Source organism: Leopardus geoffroyi, chromosome B4 (assembly GCF_018350155.1).
Source record: "Leopardus geoffroyi isolate Oge1 chromosome B4, O.geoffroyi_Oge1_pat1.0, whole genome shotgun sequence".
Lineage (NCBI taxonomy): Eukaryota > Metazoa > Chordata > Mammalia > Carnivora > Felidae > Leopardus > Leopardus geoffroyi.
In genome coordinates this window covers 83,745,857-83,768,301 of record NC_059341.1, presented here as the reverse complement: position 1 = coordinate 83,768,301, position 22,445 = coordinate 83,745,857, and the positions used below count along the sequence as shown (strand labels likewise).

At 41.6% G+C, this 22,445-nt stretch overlaps 2 protein-coding genes and 1 non-coding gene across 7 annotated transcripts in view; 1 reads left to right on the top strand and 2 right to left on the bottom strand.

The window, feature by feature from the left end:
- HSD17B6 (hydroxysteroid 17-beta dehydrogenase 6) overlaps nucleotides 1-15,177 on the bottom strand; it is a 50,509-nt gene extending 35,332 nt beyond the window's left edge. The window contains exon 1 of one of the 2 annotated variants that reach the window (XM_045465503.1): nucleotides 15,071-15,177. The gene's annotated coding sequence lies outside the window, so the exon portion shown is untranslated. Of the gene's footprint in view, nucleotides 1-4,063; nucleotides 4,088-15,070 lie in introns of those variants that run through there. The other variant, XM_045465506.1, reaches the window with a different exon arrangement.
- The window catches only part of PRIM1 (DNA primase subunit 1), a 51,599-nt gene that overhangs the window by 8,690 nt on the left and 20,464 nt on the right, over nucleotides 1-22,445 (top strand). Inside the window, exons 1-2 of one of the 4 annotated variants that reach the window (XM_045465498.1) lie at nucleotides 15,216-15,422; nucleotides 16,075-16,232. In XM_045465498.1, the coding sequence (XP_045321454.1) occupies nucleotides 15,320-15,422; nucleotides 16,075-16,232 (261 nt within the window). In that variant the 5' untranslated portion in view covers nucleotides 15,216-15,319. Of the gene's footprint in view, nucleotides 1-15,215; nucleotides 15,444-16,074; nucleotides 16,233-22,445 lie in introns of those variants that run through there. The other 3 variants (XM_045465500.1, XM_045465497.1, XM_045465499.1) reach the window with 3 other exon arrangements.
- LOC123592258 lies at nucleotides 4,868-4,973 on the bottom strand. Its single transcript, XR_006709657.1, has one exon. It is a non-coding gene; the product is annotated as a U6 spliceosomal RNA (small nuclear RNA).

Here is a 22,445-nt window from a genome sequence, read left to right as displayed (position 1 = left end):
ACTTACAATATACAAGAGGCAGATGTCCTAGGACCTAGTGATTAGATGGGGGAGTCCTAGGATGACTTCCAGTTTCAAATCCCTGGAACGCAAGGACGGTTCAACATATACAGCAGATCCTAGACTCCACCAAAAAACTGTTGGAACTGATAAACAAATTCAGTAAAATTGCAGGATAAAAAAAATCAACATATAAAAATCAGTTGCATTTCTATGCACTAATAATGAACTACCTGAAAAAGAAATAAAGAAAACAAACTCACTTTACAATATCATCAAAAACAATAAAATACTTAGGAATAAATTTAAGCAAAGAGGTAAAAGATCTGTACAATGAAAACCATAAGACTTTGATGAAAGAAATAGAATACACAAATAAATGGACAGACATCCCATGTTCATGGATCAGAAGAATTAATATTGTTGGGGCACCTGGCACCTGTCTTAGTGACAGGGCTCAGTCAGAAGAGCATGTAACTCTTGGTCTGGGGGTCATGAGTCTGAGCTCCACATTGGGTGTAGAGATTGCTTAAAGCAATAAATTTAAAAAAAAAAAGGGGCGCCTGGGTGGCGCAGTCGGTTAAGCGTCCGACTTCAGCCAGGTCACGATCTCGCGGTCCGTGAGTTCGAGCCCCGCGTCGGGCTCTGGGCTGATGGCTCAGAGCCTGGAGCCTGTTTCCGATTCTGTGTCTCCCTCTCTCTCTGCCCCTCCCCCGTTCATACTCTGTCTCTCTCTGTCCCAAAAATAAATAAATGTTGAAAAAAAAAAAAAAATTTAAAAAAAAAAGAATTGTTGGAATGCCCATACTACCCAAAGCCATCTACAGATTAAAGGCAATCCCTATCAAAAACAAAAACAAAAAAATAAAAAATAAATAAATGCAATCCCTATCAAAATTCTAATGGCATTTTCACAGAAGTAGAAAAAAGAATCCTAAAATTCTTAGGGAAGCACAAGAGACCCCTAAACAGCCAATGTAATTCTGAGAAAGAAGAACAAAGTTGGAGGCATCACACGTCCTGATTTCAAACTATCCTACAAAGCTATGGTAATCAAAGATGCAAGTTACTGGCATAAAAACAGACATAATAGATCAATGGAACAGAATCAATGGCCCAGAAACAAAGCCACATACACACAGTCAATATATATATATATATATATATATATATATATATATATATATATATATGAGCCAAAAAGACAAGAAATAACAAGCGTTGGCAAGGATGGGGAACAACCCGAATGAGGCTGAGAGGAGAAAAGGCAAAGTCTTCTCTGGGAGAAGTCTCAAGGAGATGAGCAATACTGAGGGCTGGGTGCTGCTAAATAAGTGTTTTCACTGAGCTACCTCCTTGGGCTGGAGATGACTGAGTCCAAACATGACTCTATTGGTGTTTCCCCTGAACCTTTTCTTTACCAACGGTGCAGTCATTGACCCATTCTATCCTGGAGACTTGGTCCTGAGACTATCTACATGAACTATATAGAGGTCAGAGGTCACTCTGGCCACTTCCCAGCCTGAGATTTCCTTCCTCCTCTCCCCATTTAGAGTGAGCTCTTCTCCAAGGGAAGTTATTTATATTTGTGAATGGGGCAATGTAAGTATGAGGAAAAAGGAGAAGCTAGGGGAAGAGGAAACAAAGGTGTAAGGAGGGTGTGGGGAAGTAGGCCATGTCCAGGGGCTCCAGGAAAGCAGAGATGGTTTAATCTCTGCCTAAGCACCCACTAGGGTGTCCCTCCTTTGTTCCTCCCTCCCAATTACCAGTCTCCAGATTCCATTCCCCAGCCCAGGTCTTAGTGACAGGGCCCCAAGGAGAAAGCAGGAGGGTTTGGAGCCCAAGAATTGACCTTTCTGGTTGCCTGGGGATCTGGGTACATATATGGTCCCTAACCACTGGCATGGATATTAGAAATGTAAATATCAGCTACTGCCCCTGATTGGTTTCTCTGCAACCCAGAAACCCAAAAGCAACCAGCCATGATACTCTGTCATCTATCCCTCAGTAGAGCAACAATAAAAACCTGATACAGGTGTGAAAAGGAGGGAAGATTAGCAATCCTCAGTGTTAGGCTGTCTGCTAAACTGGGCTTCCCTAACCAGCCATTGTGCTTGTTGTGTGCCAAAGACTCTCACATATAAATCTGGAGATGTTTCAGACTTCCGTGATTTTCCTCTTTAGCAACAGTGCAGAATGTATTTCATTTGTCAGAACACTAGTTGATATCAATGAGACTACCTGGCTAATTCCCTGCCTACTTTTCCTTTTCCTCCTTTCCAAGAATCTCACTGCATGAGCTCCTCTGCCCCCAACCCTAATTTTGTGGACACCATAAAATCATGAGCATGGATTCTGAGGCCAGATTACCTCGGTTCAAATCCAGACTTTATTGTTTACTTGTTGTGTGGCTTGGGGCAAGTGGATTAACCTCTCTGTACCTGGCTGCACATCTTCAAAATGGGAAAAGGACAGCTCAGTGATTTGTTGAAAGAGTTAAATGAGTTAACACAAAAAAATACTGTATTATTGTTAGATATTATTAGTATTATTTTGGTTGCTGCTGCTTTATCAGTGCCATTCTAGGCCTTTCTCTATAAGCCCTACCTCTTCCTCCAGAATTCAAAAGAAGATTTCACCATGAGAACTCAAACTGTCTGGTGCATTCAGCCACCACTTTTTCATAGTATGTGAAACTCCATGTATTGCAACGTCCTTAATCATTTCTATCAGCTCTTTATCACCATACTGGACCATGCTAGTTCACCCTGACTTTCTTCAATCTCAAGCAGAGGATCTATCTCTCTGCAATATAGTGCATGGCAAAATAAGAGGCAGCCTTTATTCCCTCCTTTCAAATCTTCAGACCTGGGTTTGTCTATAAACTCCAATCAGTCTAGTCATTGATCCTAAGAGCAAGCCTATAATCAGTACATGGATTCATGGACTGATCCACCACAACATTCTTTCTTCCCCTATTGGACATACAGACTAGATGTCAGTCAAGCCAATAACTGTTTATCATTACAGATGCCACTATGCACCCACCATAATGTTTTAACTGAAAAAAAGTTGACAATGTCAAGTGTTGGCAAGAATATAGACAAGCAAGCATTCCCAGTGAAAGAGTAAATTGATTCAATCAATTTGAAAAAAAATGGTTTGCCCTTATCTACCCAAGATAAAGATCCACCTTCTTATACTAAAAGATTCCACTTTTAGGTACATAATAATGATGGCAACAAACTATGTGCATACGTGCATCATAAGATGTGTTCATAGCAGCATTATGCATAATAGCCAAAAGCTGAAAACAACCCAAATATGCACCAACAATAGAATGGATAAATAAGTTGAAATATGTTCACACAGCAGAATGCTATACAGTGACAAAAATGAACAAACTACAGTTATACACAATTAGATGAACGAATCTCACAAATATAATATTGTGACACAAAAGAACTTCGTGTAGATTCCACCTACCCAAAGTTATAAATAGGCAAAAGTAATTTATGTTGCTACCAATCAGATTCATGGTTACCCTTGGGGAAGAGAGTGGGGTCAGAGATTGAGGGAGGTATTAGGGGGTTGTCTGCAGTGCTGGTTAATGTTCTATTGCTTGACCTGTATAGCTGTAACTTAAGTATTAATTTTGTGAAAATTCACTGAACCATCCACTTTTGATCTGCATGTGGACTCAAATTAGGAAAATAAAAATACTTCTAAAAAAAAGAACAAAGGGGCGCCTGGGTGGCGCAGTCGGTTAAGCGTCCGACTTCAGCCAGGTCACGATCTTGCAGTCCGTGAGTTCGAGCCCCGCATCGGGCTCTGGGCTGATGGCTCAGAGCCTGGAGCCTGTTTCCGATTCCGTGTCTCCCTCTCTCTCTGCCCCTCCCCCGTTCATGCTCTGTCTCTCTCTGTCCCAAAAATAAATAAACGTTGAAAAAAAAATTTTTTTTAAAAAGAACAAAGAAAAAGAAAAATACTTCTTTAATGAAAAGAAAAGAAAAGAAAAGAAAAGAAAAGAAAAGAAAAGAAAAGAAAAGAAAAAGATGGGCGCCTGGGTGGCTCAGTCTGTTGAACACCTGACTTCATCTCAGGTCATAATCTCACAGTTCATGAGTTCAAGCTCCACATAGGGCTCTCTGCTGTCAGGGAGGAGCCTGCTTGGGATTCTCTGTCTCCCTCTCCCTGCTTGTGCTCTCTCTCTCTCTGTCAAAAATAAATAAACATTAAAAAAAGAAAGAAAGAAAAAAGTCTGAGGCAAATCACTTCTGCATTTGCTTGCAAAATTCTTAACAAGAGCAATGTGCATCTGTACAGTGTGCAAGACCCCACATAATAAACCCTGTCATGCATTTAGTACTAGGAGAGACTTTGTCTTTTCTAAGTAAATAGTATGCTACTGATTATTTTTAAATTACCTAGTTCTTGATATTATCTTAGAAGTTCAAAGCCAAATTTAATGTTCATAGTTAATTCTCTTAGTCTTTTTTAAATTCGTTTTTAATTAATTAATTTTTTAGAGACAGACAAAGAGTGCAAGCAGGGGCGGGGGAAGCAGGAGGGGGAAGGTTAGGGAGGGAGGGAGGGAGGGAGGGAGGGGGAGAGAGAGAGAGAGAGAGAGAGAGAGAGAGAGAGAGAGAGAATTCCAAACAGGCTCCACACCCAGCACGGAGCCCAACAAGGGGCTCAATCCCACCACCTTGGGATAATGACCTGAGCCAAAATCAAGAATCAGATGCTCAACGGACTGAGCTGATCAGAAGCCCCTCTCTTAGCCTCTGTAGACAGCATTTTTTCTTCTCTCTTCTATCACTTTGATTTTCTATTTCTTTTTGTACTCCTATTTGCATTTTTTTTTTTAAATACGGAACCCTTCACAAATTTGCGTTTCATCCTTGTGCAGGGGCCATGCTAATCCTCTCCGTATCATTCCAATTTTAGTATATGTGCTGCCAAGCGAGCACTCAATTTCCATTTTAATATCCTTAGTGTATATGTGTCTTTTACTTTAGGTTACCTCTAACTCTTTTTGAAGATGTTCCATATGTCCAAGAATAAATTTTAACATTCTCCAATCTCAGCCCCATTCCAAAAAGTGACTTAAGTTCTGCCAAATGGGAAAAAATTAGCAAATACTCCAGCAAAAGGCATTTTTTTTTTTAATATCACACTTCATTTCATATCATTATATAAGATCCCACAAAGAGAAGGAAAAATGTTACCTGAGGAATTCTTGTTTGGGACTATATGTCAGATTTCAAACACTTCTTGTTTAACAGCCTTTGGAATTTTCCTTCTTCTCTGTTCTCCACAGAACAAGTGGGAAGTAATAATGTAACTATTAAACCCTGTTTACTGGCCAAGTGAGGGAGGGAGGGAGGGAGAGAGAGAGAGAGGGTGAGAAAGAGAGAGACAGAGGGAGAAAGAAAGAAAGAAAGAAAGAAAGAAAGAAAGAAAGAAAGAAAGAAAGAAAGGGAAAGTTTCACCACTTCCCACTGCTAAGGGCTTGCTTGCAATGGGAAATGGGGTGGGCTTGTTGGGGGTGGGGTTAGGGCAGGACCCAAACTAGACTACCAAACTTTAGCAACACAATTCTCACGATTTAATTAGAGAAGGCCCCTTTTGCTTACCCACAGTTTCACAAACTTACCCCACAGCTACCACTAAAACTATGAAAGAGTTGATTTTCACCAGTGTCAAGAAACCCAGTTTAGGAGCATACCCAGAGGTTCCTATTTGCAAGTGTAAAACCATCCTCAACTTTTAAACAATATTTTTCCAAACAACAAAGAAATGAAGATTTAAAAGCAGAAACAAAAAGGTGATGAAATTTTCTTCAGGAATCAAAGCTGAAAGATCTTTTAAGAAAATGAAAAATTGGGGGGCACTTGGGTGGCTCAGGCAGTTAAGCATCCTACTTCTTGATTTGGGGTTCAGGTCATGATGTCATGGTTTGTAAAATCTAGCCCCAGGTCAGAATTCTCTTTCTTCCTCTCTCTGTGCTCCTCCCCAGCTCTCATTTTCTCCCTCTCTCAAAAATAAATAAATAAACTTTTTTTTTTTTTTTTTTTTAATAAAAGGAGGGGTGCCTGGGTGGCTCAGTCAGTTAGGCGTCCAACTACGACTCAAGTCATGTCCTGCAGTTCATGAGTTCAAGCCCCATATAGGGCTCTGTGCTGACAGCTCAGAATCTGAAGCCCGCTTTGGATTCTATGTCTCCCTCTCTCTCTGCCCCTCCCTCCTTGCACTCTGTCTCTCTCTCTCTCTCTCTCTCAAAAATAAATAAACATCAAAAAAAAATTAAAATAAATAAATAAAAGGATGTAGCAGGATTCTCGCACAGAGTTGTGACACCGAGGCTTTTCTTTCCAGGAAGCAACTTTATTCCTGCCGGCACCACTCAGTCAGGTTCATACCTGAAGAACTGGGCCCCGAAAGTCCCGTGGCATAGTTTTTTTACACATTTTCTGTTTCTTTGTCTCCCATATATGGTAACACACACAAACATGTAGTCTGATTAAGTAGTCTCAGTTTACAAGGTCATGAGGGATGTTGTCACATAGGTGCATAGCCCATGTTACCTTCAAGTTTTTGGGGGGGGGTTCCCCCTTTTTTCTCTTTTGTTTTCTCTCCTTAGGGAGGGAACCCTACCACAAGGAAAGAAAAAATTGGGACACCTGGCTGGCTCTGATGGTAGAGTGCATGACTCTTAATCTTGGGGTTGTGAGTTCCAGCCCCACATTGGGTATAGGGATTACTTAAATTTTTTTAAAAATCGTTAAAAGAGGGGCGCCTATGGGGCGCCTGGGTGGCGCAGTCGGTTAAGCGTCCGACTTCAGCCAGGTCACGATCTCGCGGTCCGTGAGTTTGAGCCCCGCGTCAGGCTCTGGGCTGATGGCTCAGAGCCTGGAGCCTGTTTCCGATTCTGTGTCTCCCTCTCTCTCTGCCCCTCCCCCGTTCATGCTCTGTCTCTCTCTGTCCCAAAAATAAATAAACGTTGAAAAAAAAAATTAAAAAAAAAAAAAAAAGAGGGGCGCCTGGGTGGCTCAGTCGGTTAAGCGTCCGACTTCGGCTCAGGTCACGATCTCGCGGTATGTGAGTTCGAGCCCCGCGTCGGGCTCTGTGCTGACTGCTCAGAGCCTGGAGCCTGTTTCAGATTCTGTGTCTCCCTCTCTCTCTGACCCTCCCCCGTTCATGCTCTGTCTCTCTCTGTCTCAAAAATAAATAAACGTTAAAAAAAAAAAACCAAAAAACATTAAAAAAAAAATCTTTAAAAGAAAATTTTCAAAAAATCATTACCAAGACCTCTCCCCACACACACCCCCTCCCCAACCCAACACACACACATCACTGACTTGGGAGTCTAGTACTGGAGACTTGAAAGGGCTTCATGAATCCCACTGGGCAGTGGCCCCTTCCACTCCCCCATGCTGCCCACCCTCCACCTTCTGCCCTGCTTTCAAAACATCTCCCTCTTGTGGTAAGAGCCCGGGCCACTCTACTCCCTTGGGCCAAGCTGGCAGTTCTCACCAGTGTCATCCTCGCTCAGCTGGAGAATCAGATCTGTTATAACCAAAATGAAAAGCAGAAAGAAAAGAGCTGCCCTGGCCAGCCAGAGAGTTTCCTGATCCCTTCAGCCCCCACCCTCTGATCTAAGTTGGAATACTAAGATGTAAAAGTCTGCTGGAGTAAGGAAGAGGGGAACCTGACTAATTTAGGCAGAGCCCACTCAGATTGCCCATCTGAGATCAGCTGCTTGAAACCTGGGGTCTCGGCCTTCATACAGTCACACACCCTGCCAAAGAGCTGCAACTGCTTAGTCTTGGGGCCTGCAGCCAGGGTGTGTGTCTGTGTGTGTTAATAACCCCCTTTTTTTTTTTTAATGATTTCTTTTTTCCTTTTTTTTAGAGACAGAGTATGTGTGCAAGTGGGGGCGGCAGAGAGGGAGGGGGAGAGAGAGAGAGAGAGGGAGAGAGAGAGAGAGAGAGAGAGAGAGAGAGAGAGAGAATCCCAAGCAAGCTCCACGCTCAGCACAGAGCCAGATGCAGGCCTCGACCCCATGACCCTGGGATCATGACCTGATCTGAAATCAAGAATGGGACGCTCAACCGACTGAACCACCCAGATGCCCCTGTTAATAACAGCTTTATTGAGATAAAATTCACATACCATACAATTCACCCTTTCAAAGTGTATGGCTCAGTGAGTTTTGGTATATTCACAGGGTATCTATCTTCAGAACACTCTTCACCCTAAAAAGAAGCCCTGTACTCTTTAGTAGTCACTCACCATTCTTCCCCTCCCTAGCCCCAGGCAACCATTAATCTAATCTCCAGATCTATAGATTTGCCTATTCTGGATATTTCACATAAATGGAATCACACACTATGCAGCCTTTTGTAACTGGCTCCTTTCATTGAACATAATGTTTTCAAGGTTCATCCATATTGTAACATATATCAGTATGCAATACTGTGATTTATGAGAAATATTTTTCACATATGTTTGGTCTTCATCATGTTTCTGGCACACAGCTCCCAAAGCCCTTGAGATTTCCTGAGGGATAAAGAGCAATGGGTACATCTTTCCTTATAATGTTTGACCTTTTGTCCTCAGTCTCTGAAATCACTTCAGAGCCCTGAAAGTAAAAGGGGTGACATTATTCCTAACAAGCCCCTTTCCACCACAACTGGGTTTATGTTAATGAGATGACTTGGAAAACACTTCCTTGGTTGCCTCGGAAATCAACCAGGAATAGAAGGTTGGAATTTTTAGTCCCACCTTCAGACCTCCAGGGAGGAGCAAGGGGTTAGAGATAGAGTATAATCACCAACAGCCAATGATTTAATCAACTATGCCTACATAATGAAGCCACCATAAAACCCAAAGGGGCAGTGTTTAGAGAGCTTCCAGGTTGGTGAACACGTGTAAACTAGATTCAGGAAGATCTGGAGATGGCATGGAAGTTCCATGCCCCTTCCCACATACCTTGCCCTGTGTATCTCTTCTTCTGGTTGTTGATTCATATCCTTTGCAATAAATTGGTAATCTAGTGAGTAAATGGGTTTCCTGGGGTCTGTGAGCAGCTATAGAAAATTAATCAAACCCAAGGAGGGATTTGGGGGACCCTCTGATTTATAGCCAGTTGGTCAGAAGCACAGGTGATTACCTGGGCTTACGGTTGGATCTGAAGTGGGGCAGTCTTATGGGATTGAATCCTTAACCCATGGAATCTGATGCTATCTCCAGGTCAATAGTGTCAGAATCGAGCTGAATTGTAGGACATCCAGCTGGTGTCTGAAGAATTGGTTTGGAAATGTGGGAACACCCCCCACCCACATTGGAATTGGTATTAGCACCCTGTCATAACTCTTCCCTCTCGGTTCTTAAGAAATCATGCTCTCCCAGCTCTCCTACTCATTCACATTGTCTTTTACTGGCTTCTTTTCCTCTACCCACTTTTTTTTTTTTTTAAGATTTTATTTTTAAATAATCTGTACACCCAACGTGGGGCTTAAATTCACAACCCCGGGATCAAGAGCCACATGCTCTACTGACTGAACCAGCCAAGCACCCCCTCCTCTACCCAGTTTTTAAAGTCAATGTCTTTAAGAGTTCTATCCTGGCCTTTCTTCTCTTCTCACTATACACATCCTCAGTCATCACCAGCTTCAACCCTGATCTGAGTGCTAATGACTTGCAAATCTCTGCCTTCAGTCCAAATCACTCCTGAGATCTAGCTCCTCACATCCAAGTGCCTGCTGAACATCTTCCACCTGAGTTCACCCATTCATTTCATAAACAGAATCCCTACTATGTGCCAGGTCCTACCAAATTACCGGAGATAGTAGAGGTGAGTAAAATAGACTTGATATTTGAAGTTTTAGGACTTACAGTCTTAGTAGGAAAAATAGACATTAAATATCTATTCCCACAAATAAATACATAATTACATACTAATGGGGACTATGAAAGAAAAGCATAAGGTGCTTAGGGGGTATCACAGCGGTAACTCAAATTCAACTTTTCAAAACTGAAATAATGATGCCTCACCGCAATCTGATCCTCCTCGTTTTCATGTTATTTCCTATCCTAAATGTATTCAACAAGCACTCAAAGAATGTAGTAAGTGCCCGCTAGGTGCCAGACAATCCCCTTCTCTCCAGTTGCCCAAGCCTGAAACCTGAGAAATCAACCTAGACCACTTCCTCATTCCCCACATCCGTTCAATATTAATTCTACCTCCTTAAATCGGTTATGTCCACCCAAATTCCTCCATCTCCACTTTACTGCTTTAGTTCAGGCCATAGGTATTCATCACCTAGATTCTAGTAACAGTTTCTGGGGATTGCTCTGCCTGCGGTTGCTCTCTTCCCTCTGATCTGCCCTCCACAAAAACACAACTTTGATTATGCTTCTCCCTGGCTTAAAAGCCTTCCATGGCTCCCCACTGTCTTCTGACCAATCCAAATTCCTATGGGGGAACAAGGCTTGATGTGTTTTCATTTGAATATGCTATTCTTTATTTTCAGCAGTCTGCAAGGAGAAAGCTAGACCCAAAGAATATGTAGTTTTATGACTAATAAGAAAACCCATATAATACATATATGGGCAGGTTACTTATCAAAAAACTGATGGGTTCACTTGCAGTTTAGGTGGAAAAAATTTAATTTTATCTATGATATCAAATATATAGATTAAAAAACAATTGTAATGTCCCATAACATGTTTTATCAGCTTTGTGGCCATCATTTGCTTTGTGGTTCAAAGAATCACCTCTATAAGATTAAACTAAAACTTTGCCATTAAACAAATATAGTGGTGCTCTTTATTACTTTTCAGTAGTTTATGATAACAAGAGATTGAACCTATCATAATTCAACTTAAATATGACCTTGGCCCCAACTAGATAGTCTCTCTTTACTATGCTCTTGCATCATCAGAACATATTCTCTAATATTCTCTTTCTTACCTTATTAAAGAGGAAGATAACTAGCACAGGAGTGCTTCAAATTTTCAACTTACTTATTTCAACAAGATTATTTACTCCCAAGACTTCTCACCAAATACTGATGTGATCAATATTTTATTTTAATTTTAACCAAAGCTGAATGGAAATGGAAGATAAATAATTTTTATTTCCACACTCCCTCACTTGGCATGCAATGCTTTGGCCATGGCTTGCCTCTCAGCCCCATCTCTCACCAGGCCTTCCCTTCAAGTCTGAGCTCTGTCCATATGGAACTACCGGCAGTTTCCTAAAAGTGCCATTCCATTTACAATTTTGTGCCTGTGCTCCCCGTACCAATCTTACCCAAGTCTTAAGGAAAATGCTGATGCCAATAGACAGCTGGTTTACAAATGCATCTATAACACTTGATTACACTTTTTGATTTGTGTCTCTGGCCCCTACTAGGCTGTAACTTTCTCAGAAACAGAAACCATGCCATTAATTTTCCCCCCAGAACTAGCTAAGTGCCCAGTACAAATGTTCATTAACTGTGCATCTATCTACCAAATAAATCATCTTTTTTTACATGCTAAAAACACCCAGAATAACAATAGGAGTTGAACTGGAAGGAAAATCCAGGAGGTAAGTGTCAAAGTCTGCAAATAACTTCGGGAGACCTGGGACTGATGGGTTACGCAAAGAGGATGACAGTAGATGTAAGTAGTAAAAGTAAACAGGATGGTACCTAGTGTAAGACTTGAAGGACAAAGGTACCTCTGTGGATGAAAGCACAAGGGGAAACCAACTGAATGGCAATACTGCCTCCCAGTGGCAACTAGGATAAAAACCTCCATACCAGAGCACTTGCACCGAATAGCTTTCTCACACTGAGTGGTTCTGGCCTATGAAGTGTGCCAGGGACCTCTCACTTTATCTCATTTCATTCTCACAACAACCCCTTGTAGAGACACAGCATGTAGCTTAGGGGTTAAAAGCACAGACTGTGGATCCAGGCTATCTGGCTTTCCCACTTATGAGCTAGTGTGAACTTGGACAAAGTATTTAAATTCTCTGCATATTTCTCAATCTATAAAATAGGGATAATATTAGTATCTACCATATAGGGTTCTTAACGAGGGATAACATTTTTTAAATTTTTTTAATGTTTATTTTTGAGAGAGAGAGCACAAGCAGGGGGCGGCGGGCAGAGAGAGAAAGGGAGACACAATCCAAAGCAGGTTCCAGGTTTTAAGCTGTCAGCACAGAGCCTGACGCGGGGCTCAAACCCACAAACTGTGAGATCATGACCTAAGCCGAAGTCGGATGCTTAACCGACTGAGCCACCCAGGCGCCCCACAAAGGATAAAAGTTTTTTAACAATTCTATACATTACTCAGTGTTTACCACGATAAGTGTAGTTACCATCTGTCACCAACAGTGTTATTACAATCTTATGGACTATATCCCCTATGCTGTGACTATTTCTGTGACTATTTATTTTATAACTGAGAGTTAATACTTCTTAATCCCCTTTATCTATTCCACCCATCCCCTACCCACCTCCTCTCTAGCAACCACCAGTTTGTTCTCTGTGTCTAAGAGTCTGTTTCTTTGTTTGTCTTTTTGTTTCTTAGATTCCACATGAGTGAAATCATAAGGTATTTGTCTTTCTGTCTCACTTATTTCACTTAGCGTTATATTCTCTAGGTCCATTCGTGTTGTTGCAAATGGCAAGATCTCATTCTCTTTTATGGCTGATTACTATTCCATTGTATGTGTCTATAAATATATCACATCTTTACCCATTCATCTATTGGCGGATACTTGGGTTGCCTCCATAACTTTGCTACTGTAAATAATGCTGCAATAAATATAGTGGTGCATATATCTTTTCTAATTAGTGCTTTCATTTTCTTTGGGTAGATACCAAGTAGTGGAATTAACGGATCATGGTATTTCTATTTTTAATTTTTTGAGGAAGTTCCATACTGTTTTCCATAGTAGCTGCATCAATTTACATGTCCACCAGCAATTCACAAGGGTTCTTTTTTCCCTACATCCTTGCCAACACCTATTTTTTCTTCTCTTCTTTATTTTAGCCATTCTTTTTTTTTTAATACTTTTTTTTTAATATTTATCCATTTTTGAGAGAGAGAGAGAGAGAGAGAGAGAGAGAGAGAGAGAGAGCAGGGGAGGGGCAGAGAGAGAGGGAAACAGAATCCCAAGCAGGCTCCATGCCATCAGCACAGAGCCCAATGCGGGGCCTGGACCTATGACCCATGAGATCATGACCTGAGCCGAAACCAAGAGTCAGACGCCCAACCGACTGAGCCACCCAGGTGTCCCTATTTTAGCCATTCTGACAGGTGTAAAGTAGAGGGGAAATTCTCAAAAGGGTACTTCACAGCACAGCAAATGTTATATAAATATTAGCTATTATTATTATTCCCTTTTTCCTGATGAGAAAACTAACATTAAATAAATTGAGCATACAGTAGGAACTCAATAAATATAACTTCCTTTGCTTTTTTTCCCCTTATATCTTGGCCCCTTCAGGTGTTGCATGCCTTACTGGTCCTGAAATTCAAATAGGGGACCCTCAAATATCCCAAAGAAGTCAATTCCTAAAAGTTAAGTGTTTAAGTGTTGGACTCCATTTCGGCTCAGGTCATGATCTTACAGTGGTGAGATCGAGCCCCATGTCAGGCTCCATGCTGAGCATTGAGCCTGCTTGAGATTCTCTCTCTTCCTCTGCCCCTCTCCCCACCTGCACTGTCTCTCAAAATAAATACACACTAAAAAAAAAAAAAAAAAATTCCAGAGACAAGTGGTTCTGGAAAAGAGCACTTTTCACTCTGGAAAAGAGTGAAGACTTTCCCAATAACAAAATTCACCCAAAACAAAATGCATAGGGATTTAAAAATCAACTAAGACTTGTGCAGGAAACCAGATTTTAAGGAATATTCAAATAAGTATAGTCTGCCCAGAGCCTGCTTTTGACCACTTTGTCCACAGGAGCTGAGAGACCAGTGATCATTTTCAAGATTAGGCTAATAATAACTTACTAGAGATTCTATTTTCTCCTTTCTCTTCTATCGCTATTGGAAACATAAAATTCATGAAAATAATGGCTTTCAAATGACATATTTTTGTGATTATAGACTGCCCACCCCAGTCCACATTTGCAATGAGGTGTATCTTTACTAGGTACAACTGATTGGCAGATTTGTACATTAGCAGCAAACAGGCTCCTTTCCTACTCGGAAAGCTCTCCATGATATTGCAAGATCCCTGGGGTGTTCTATTTGAGAGACTGAATATACAAAGAGTACCCAGATAATATATAAAAACAACAGAATTCTGAGGGTACCCGGGTGGCTCAGTCAGTAGAGCATGCAACTCAGGGTCATGAGTTCTAGCCCAATTTTGGGCACAGAGTTTACTTAAAAACCAAAAAACAGAACTCTGACCCACAACCTGAATAAGCCTACCCAGGAAACCAATCCCCTTATCTATAATAAACAGCTCAGGAAGCCAGCCTGCTATAAGTCAGACTTACAGAAGTCAGACTGCTGTCTCTAGTGATAGTTTAGGAAGCCAAACCAAAAGCCCTGTAGCAACTGGCCCGAAATGGCCAGGACTTGATTAATAAATGACAGCCTCCCTAGATTTTGTGGCCACTTCCAATTTAGGACCAACCAGAGGAAGCCAAATATGAGCCCCGAATCAATCACATAGAATGCCCCTGCTCCTAGTTAGTCCAACTACAGCTTTTCCATGCAAACAAGCCTGAAACCTTCTCCCCTCCCCCTCCACTATAAAGCTTTTCCACTCTTCTGCCTGCCTTTGACTCTGCCAAAACTCAAGTGTCTGCAGCTGACCTCCTTGCTATATAGCAAGCTCCGAATAGTCTTTGATTTTCTCATTAGGTTGGTCTTCGTTTATTTCCACATATCGTACCTAATAATTCTATGAAGAATTAATTTTCAAACCCTCTTAAAAAAGATATTGGCTTACATTGTTCAAATGCGTTATTTCTAAGACATTCATACAGTTAGCAGAGAACATCATTTTCTCCTTCATCTTAAGAACCTAGGCTCAAGCGCTCACCTTTCTGCACAGCTTCCGGGAAAGGGGGCAGCTTCCTTCTACCCACAGGGGCGGTGGACCTAGTGTCGGTGCTGATAGGCAGAGACTGCGCCACGCCCAGGCCAACCCCCAAGAGAGAACTACAATTCCCAGCAGCCGGCGCAGACGCCCGGCCACGGCCACAGCGCGCATGCGTAGTGACAGAAGCTCCGGCTGTGTGATTCCCGCCAATTCTTGTCGTAGTCCTGCAGACAGTGAGCCCCGTGCTCCATGGAGACGTTTGACCCCGCCGAGCTGCCGGAGCTTCTTAAACTTTATTACCGGAGGCTTTTTCCCTACGCCCAATACTATCGCTGGCTCAACTATGGTGGAGGTGATGGAAGCCGGGAGCGGAGTGGGTAGTGGCTCGGAAGGGACGGTGAGGAGGTTCTGGGAGGGTACCTTAGAATGACAATACGAAGTGCTTCCTATGCACTAGGCTTTGTGCCAGGCGCCTTCGCGCATTATCTCGAGACCTCGCCACCACCTCTGAGGTGTAAATGGGCCAAGAGAGGTTAGGGTAACCAGCCTCCGGCCACAGAGAAAGGCCGAGCCGCTGCTCCTTCCTCTACCTGGTCAGACTGACATTCGGTGCCCCGTTTACCGGCCGCGGCGCCTGAACCAGGGAGATTACCGGGTCATAGCTTTAACTACAGAGGCCTGTTCTGTATCAGGGACAAGCGGAGCATCTCCCGGGAGAGGAGAGGTACTGACCTCTTCGCAGCTGAATTTATTAGTGCCCACCGAAGAGAGACAGATGGCATTACATATTTAAAACACTTAATGCATCTTTTTCTTCATTTTTACTTTTTCCTATCAGATGCAGGATAGTAAGCCCCTTCAAATTAGGAAGACTTTTTTTTAGCATGTAGCACAGTGTTGAGCACACAGGCTTATTCAAAATATCTTCTCATTGGTTGATGTTATAATGCCCTGTGCTAAATAAAATACCAAATTAACTTTAAAATTGTATATTTATTTTGCAGTGACAAAGAATTACTTTCAACACCGTGAATTTTCATTCACATTGAAAGATGATATTTACATTCGCTACCAATCCTTCAACAACCAGAGTGATCTGGAAAAGGAGATGCAGAAAATGAATCCATACAAGATTGATATAGGCGCAGTATACTCCCACAGAGTAAGAAATCAATTTTTTATGTATTATGTTTCATTTTTTAAACCAAGAATGGGTTGGAGCCCCCCATTGTTTTGAGGTTACATTTTTAGAGTTAATTCTAGTTGAAGAGCCACACTTTATCTTCTTGCAAGTAGATTGTAATATTTTTGTTGTTGTTCTTGATACTCTACATTACTGGTTGGAAATCATTTGGAAATGAATTGGTTGTATTCTCACTAGGACAAAAAAATTGAGTATCAGGCGAAAAAACTAAATGAGGGACGCCTGGGTGGCTCAGTAGGTTAAGCATCCGACTTCGGTTCAGGTCATAATCTCATGGTTAGTGGGTTCCAGCCGGCGTCAGCTGCTGTCCTGACAGCTCAGAGCGTGGAGCCTGCTTCGGATTCTATGTCTCCTTCTCTCTCTGCCCCTCTCCTGCTTGTGCTCTGTCTCTGTCTCTCAAAAATAAGTAAATGTTAAAAAAAATAATAATAAAAATTTTTTAACAATTTTTTTTAATGTTTATTATTATTTTTTTTTTAATTTTTTTTTCAACGTTTATTTATTTTTTTTGGGACAGAGAGAGACAGAGCGTGAACAGGGGAGGGGCAGAGAGAGAGGGAGACACAGAATAGGAAACAGGCTCCAGGCTCTGAGCCATCAGCCCAGAGCCCGACGCGGGGCTCGAACTCACAGACCGCGAGATCGTGACCTGGCTGAAGTCGGACGCTTAACCGACTGCACCACCCAGGCGCCCCTAATGTTTATTATTTTTGAGAGAGAGAGCACAACCAGGGGCCGGGCAGAGACAGAGAGGGAGACACAGTTTGAAACAGACTCCAGGGTCTAAGCCGTCAGCACAGAGCCTGACACGGGGCTCCAACTCGGGAATGGTGAGATCATGACCTGAGCTGAAGTCAAACAGTTAACTTACTGAGCCACCCAGGTGCCTCCCCTGAACTTTATTTTTTAAAAAGACTAAATGAGGATGTCAGCGTGGTTTAAATGAGGGAATTTTAAAAGAATTACATTCTCTTCCAGCTTTGGAGTTTTTTGTTTTTTGTTTTTTTTTTAATAATGTCTATATTCAACATGACACTGAGATCTGGAGTCACATGCTGTACCCAATGAGCCAGCCAAGCATCCCATGAAGTTATTCTTGATTCCTCTCTTTCTCTCATACTCCTATATCTGTTTCCATTAGGAAATCTCTTTAGGTCTACCAAAATAATATCTGAAATCCAACGACTGGTACCAGTGCCACTACCACTGTCATCATCTCTCATCTGAATTACTGTAAAAACTTCCTAACAATTTGCTCCTATGGACTCTAGAGTCTATTCTCAACACAGCAGCCAATGATCCTTTTAAAACAAGTCAGATTCTGGGGTGCCTGGGTGGCTCAGTCGGTTAGGTGTCTGACTTTGGCTCAGGTCATGATCTCGCGGTCCGTGGGTTCGAGCCCCGCGTCGGGTCTGTGCTGACAGTCAGAGCCTGGAGCCTGTTTCAGATTCCGTGTCTCCCTCTTTCTCTGACCCTCCCCTGTTTATGCTCTCTCACTGTCTCAAAAATAAATAAATGTTAAAAAAAAAAAAAATTAAAAAAAAAACAAGTCAGATTCTGTGATTCCTCTGCTCAAAACCATTCTCTTACGGCTTCTCATTTCACTCAGAGTAAAAGCCCCTCTCTCTGCCTTACTCACTCCACTCCTGCCACACTGGCCTTTGCTCAAACAGTTTCCACCGCCCAGAACCCATTTACCAGATACCTTCTCGGTTCCTTCCTTCACCTCCTCACATCTTCATTCAGTGAGGCCTACTGCAACTTGCCCCACTCCTCCTACCCATTGTCACTGATACAGTCTAAATGCCTAGAATAGTGGCTGGCAGAGAGAGTACACTGTAAATACTTGTTGAATGAATGAACATACCAAAATTGCCCTTCTTTCTCTCCTTAAAAATACACACATGGGGGTGGGGGGCGCTTGGATGGCTCAGTCGATTGAGCTCCCGACTTCGGCTCAGGTCATGGTCTCACGGTTCGTGGGTTCAGGCCCTGCATCGGGCTCTGCTAACAGCTCAGAGCCTGGAGCATGCTTTAGATTATGTGTGTGTCTCTCTCTCTGCCTCTTCCCTGCTCATGCTCTCTCTCTCTCTCTCTCAAAGAATAAATAAACATTTTTAAAAAATAAATAAAAATAAAAGTACACACATGGGGGGAAGCACCTGGGTGGCTCAGTTGGTTAAGCATCTGACTTCAGCCCAAGTCGTGATTTCACAGTTTGTGAGTTCGAGCCCTGCATCTGGCTGTCTGCTGTCAGCAAAGAGCCTGTTTCAAATCCTCTGTTCCCCTCTTTCTCTCTGCACTCCACTGCTTGTGCTCTCTCTCAAAAGTAAATGAAACATTTAAAGAAAAAAAAATACACACATGGGGGGAGAAATACATTCATGTGATAGTAGCTTTTGTATGGAGATTTTCCATGTCTCATATAACTTATTTTTCATATCAATCCTCATTATATTTTTACAAGGAGAAAACAGGCTGATAGAACTTAAATAATTTGTCCCAGGAGACACAGTTTCCAAATTGTAGACCTGAGACCTGAACCCAGGTTTTCTGATTTAAATCCCAAGGGAAAGGGAGAAGACATTTAAAAAGGCAGGCAAGAAAAATGCTTTGGAGCAGTTTACTTCTCTTTATTTTTTTTTTAAGCTAGTTTATTTTTTACTTTTTTTTTATTTAGATTTTTTTTTTCTAATTTTAGAGAGAGATAAAGTGCAAGCAGGGGAGGGGGCAGAGAGAGAGAGAGAGAAAGAATCTCAAGCAGGCTCCATGCTCAGTGCGGAGGCCTGATGCTGGACTCCATGCCACGACCCTGGGATCATGACCTGAGCCAAAATCAAGAGTTGGACACTCAACCAACTGAGCCACCCAGGCACCCCAATTTTTTTTTTTTTTTTTTTTTTTTTAGTAATCTCTGTGCCCAATATGGGGCTTGAACTCATGAGTCACATACTCTACCACTAAGCCAGCCAGGCATCCCTACTTCTCTTTAGGGATAGAGATTAAAACAGAAATCTCTAGGGGTCCCTGAGCAGCTCAGTCGGTTGAGCGTCCAACTTGGGCTCAGGTCATGATCTCACAGTTCGTATCTTTGAGCCCCACGTGGGGTTCTGTGCTGACAGCTTGCTCAGAGCCTGGAGCCTGCTTCGGATTCTGTCTCCTCTCTCTACCCCTGCCCAACTCGTGCACCGTCTCACTCTGTCTCTCAAAAATAAATAAATGTAAAAAAAGAATTTTTTTTTTGAAACAAAAAACTGAAATCTCTATAGAAGGGCCAAAGTGTCGCTCTATTCCTTCTCTTTAAGGAGAATAAATGAAGGAGAATAAATCTCATTTTTTTTTTAATTTTATTTAAATCCAAGTTAGTTAACATAGTGTAATAATGATTTCAGGAATAGAATTTAGTGATTCATCACTTAAATATAACACTCAGTGCTCATCCTAATAAGTGCCCTCCTTAATGCCCATCATCCATTTAGCCCATCTGCCCAACCAGCACCCCTCCAGCAGCCCTCAGTTTGTTCTCTGTATTTAAGAGTCTCATGGTTTGCCTCCCTCTCTGTTTTTATTTTTCCTTCCCTTCCCCTATGTTCATCTGTTTTGTCTCTTAAATTCCACATATGAGTCAAATCATATGATATTTGTCATTCTCTGACTTACTTCACTTAACATAATACATTCTAGTTCCATTCACATTGTGAATGGCAAGATTTCATTCTTTTTGATCCCCAAGTAATATTCCATTGTGTATATATACCACATCTTCATCCATTCATCAGTCGATGGACATTTGGGCTCTTTCCATAATTTGGCTATTATTAATATATTGTGCTATCAACATTGGGGTGCATGTGCCCCTTCAAATCAGCATTTTTGTATCCTTTGGATAAATACCTAGTAGTGCAATTACTGGGTTGTAGGGTAGCTCTATTTTTAATTTTTTGAGGAACCTCCATACTGTTCTCCAGAGTGGCTGCACCTGTTTGCATTCCCACCAACAGTGCAAGAGGGTTCCCCTTTCTCCACATCCTTACCAACATCTGTTGTTTCCCGAGTTGTTAATTTTAGCCATTCTGACAGCTGGGAGGTGGTATCTCATTGTGATTTTGAAATGTATTTCCCTGATGATGGGTGATGTTGAGCATCGTTTCATGTGTCTGTTAGCCATCTGGATGTCTTCTTTGGAAAAGTATGTTCATGTGTTCTGCCCATTTCTTAACTGGTTGTTTTTTGGGTGTTGAGTTTGATGCCTTTTATCAGATATGTCATTTGCAAATATTTACCTTTTAGTTTGGTTGATTGTTTCCTTGCTGTGCAGAAGCTTTTTATCTTGATGAGGTCCCAATAGTTCATTTTTGCTTTTGTTTCCCTTGCTTCCGGAAACATGTCTAGTAAGAAGTTGCTGCGGCAAAGGTCAAAGAGGTTGTTGCCTATTTTCTCCTCTAGTATTTTGATGGTTTCCTGTCTTACATTTAGGTCTTTCATCCATTTTGGGTTTATTTTTGTGTATGGTGTAAAAAAGTGGTCCTGGTTCATTCTTCTGCATGTTGCTCTCCAGTCTTCCCAATACCATTTGCTAAAGAGGCTGCCTTTTTTCCATTGGACATTCTTTCTTGCTTTGTCAAAGATTAGTTGGCCATACATTTCTGGGTTCTTTATTCTGTTCCATTGATCCATGTGTCTGCTTTTGTGCCAGTATCATACTGTCTTGATGATTATAGCTTTGTAATACAGCTTGAAGTCTGGAATTGTGATGCCTCCAGCTTTGGTTCTCTTTTTCAACATTACTTTGGCTATTTAGGGTCTTTTCTGGTTCCATACAAATTTTAGAATTGTTTGTTCTAGCTCTGGGAAGAATGCTGGTGTTATTTTGATAGGGATTACATTGAATGTATAGATTGCTTTGGGTAGTATAGACATTTTAATAATATTTCTTCTTCCAATACATGAGCATGGGTTAATTAGGCTTTTTTTTTAAGGGTCTCTTTCTCTTTCCATTATTTTCTGCTCCCCAGAGGCAACCACTTTCTTTTAGCTGATTCTTAAGGTATTTGCCGCCTTGTCTGTAAGTAACATTTTTATATTTCTCCCATTTTTCTATTTTAAGCATTATCTACTGACTTTCCAGTCTGGCAGATGAGAGTTTAGCTTTCTTTTACCTCACTGCCTACCCTCACCTCACCTTCCCATTTCCACATGCTTCTAATATATTTGTTAGATTAAAAATCAGGGTCGATCACTAAGTCAACCCCAAACTCCTTGCCAATTGTCTGAATATCCCAATGTGTTCAGACCTAACAGGTAGTTTGTCAATTTCACCCTGAAAAGATTTCCCTGGCAGACTTCTGACCCCCAAGCTGGACTGATTGCCCTCTAAGCCTGTTGGATAAATATGATCTTGTAATCACCCCAATGTCCTTCCACCTCTCTCCTATTTTGGATCCTGTGTTACCCAAATCCTTTGTTCTCTTTTTGGTTTACTTCCTTGTTCTGGTAGAGCACATCCTCCCTGAGCTTCCTGAGAAAAGATGCATGGAAGACAAAACATTTGATACCTTCTGTATCTGGAAAATACCTTCATTCTACATTTATGCTTAACTAATGGTTCAGTTTCTAAATCATTTTCCCTTAGAATTTTGCATTACCTGCTTGTTTCCAGTGTTGCTATTAAGACCCCCATTCTGATTCTTGTCCCACTGTGTTGGATCTGAAAGCTCTTAGGATTTTCTGCTCCCCTCTGTCCCTAATGTTCTAAAATTTCGCTTGACATGCATCTTTTTGTACCTATTGTGCTAAATACTTGATGGACTCATGATCATGAACTCATGTCCTTCAATTCTAGGAAATTTCCCTTTTACTTTTTTTTTTTTTTAGATTTTATTTTTGAGTTAAAAAAAAAGATTTTATTTTATTTTTTTATGTTTGTTTATTTTTGAGAGCAAGAGAGACCGACTGTGAGCCAGGGAGGGACAGAAAGAGAGGGAGACACAGAATCCGAAGTAGGCTCCAGGCTCTGAGCTGTCAACACAAAGCCTGATGCAGGGCTTGCAAACTGTGAGATCTTGACCTGAGCTGAAATCAGATGCTCAACCAACTGAGCCACCCAGGCTCCTCCATGATTTTATTTTTAAGTAATCTCTACACCCAACATGGAGTTCAAACTTACAACCC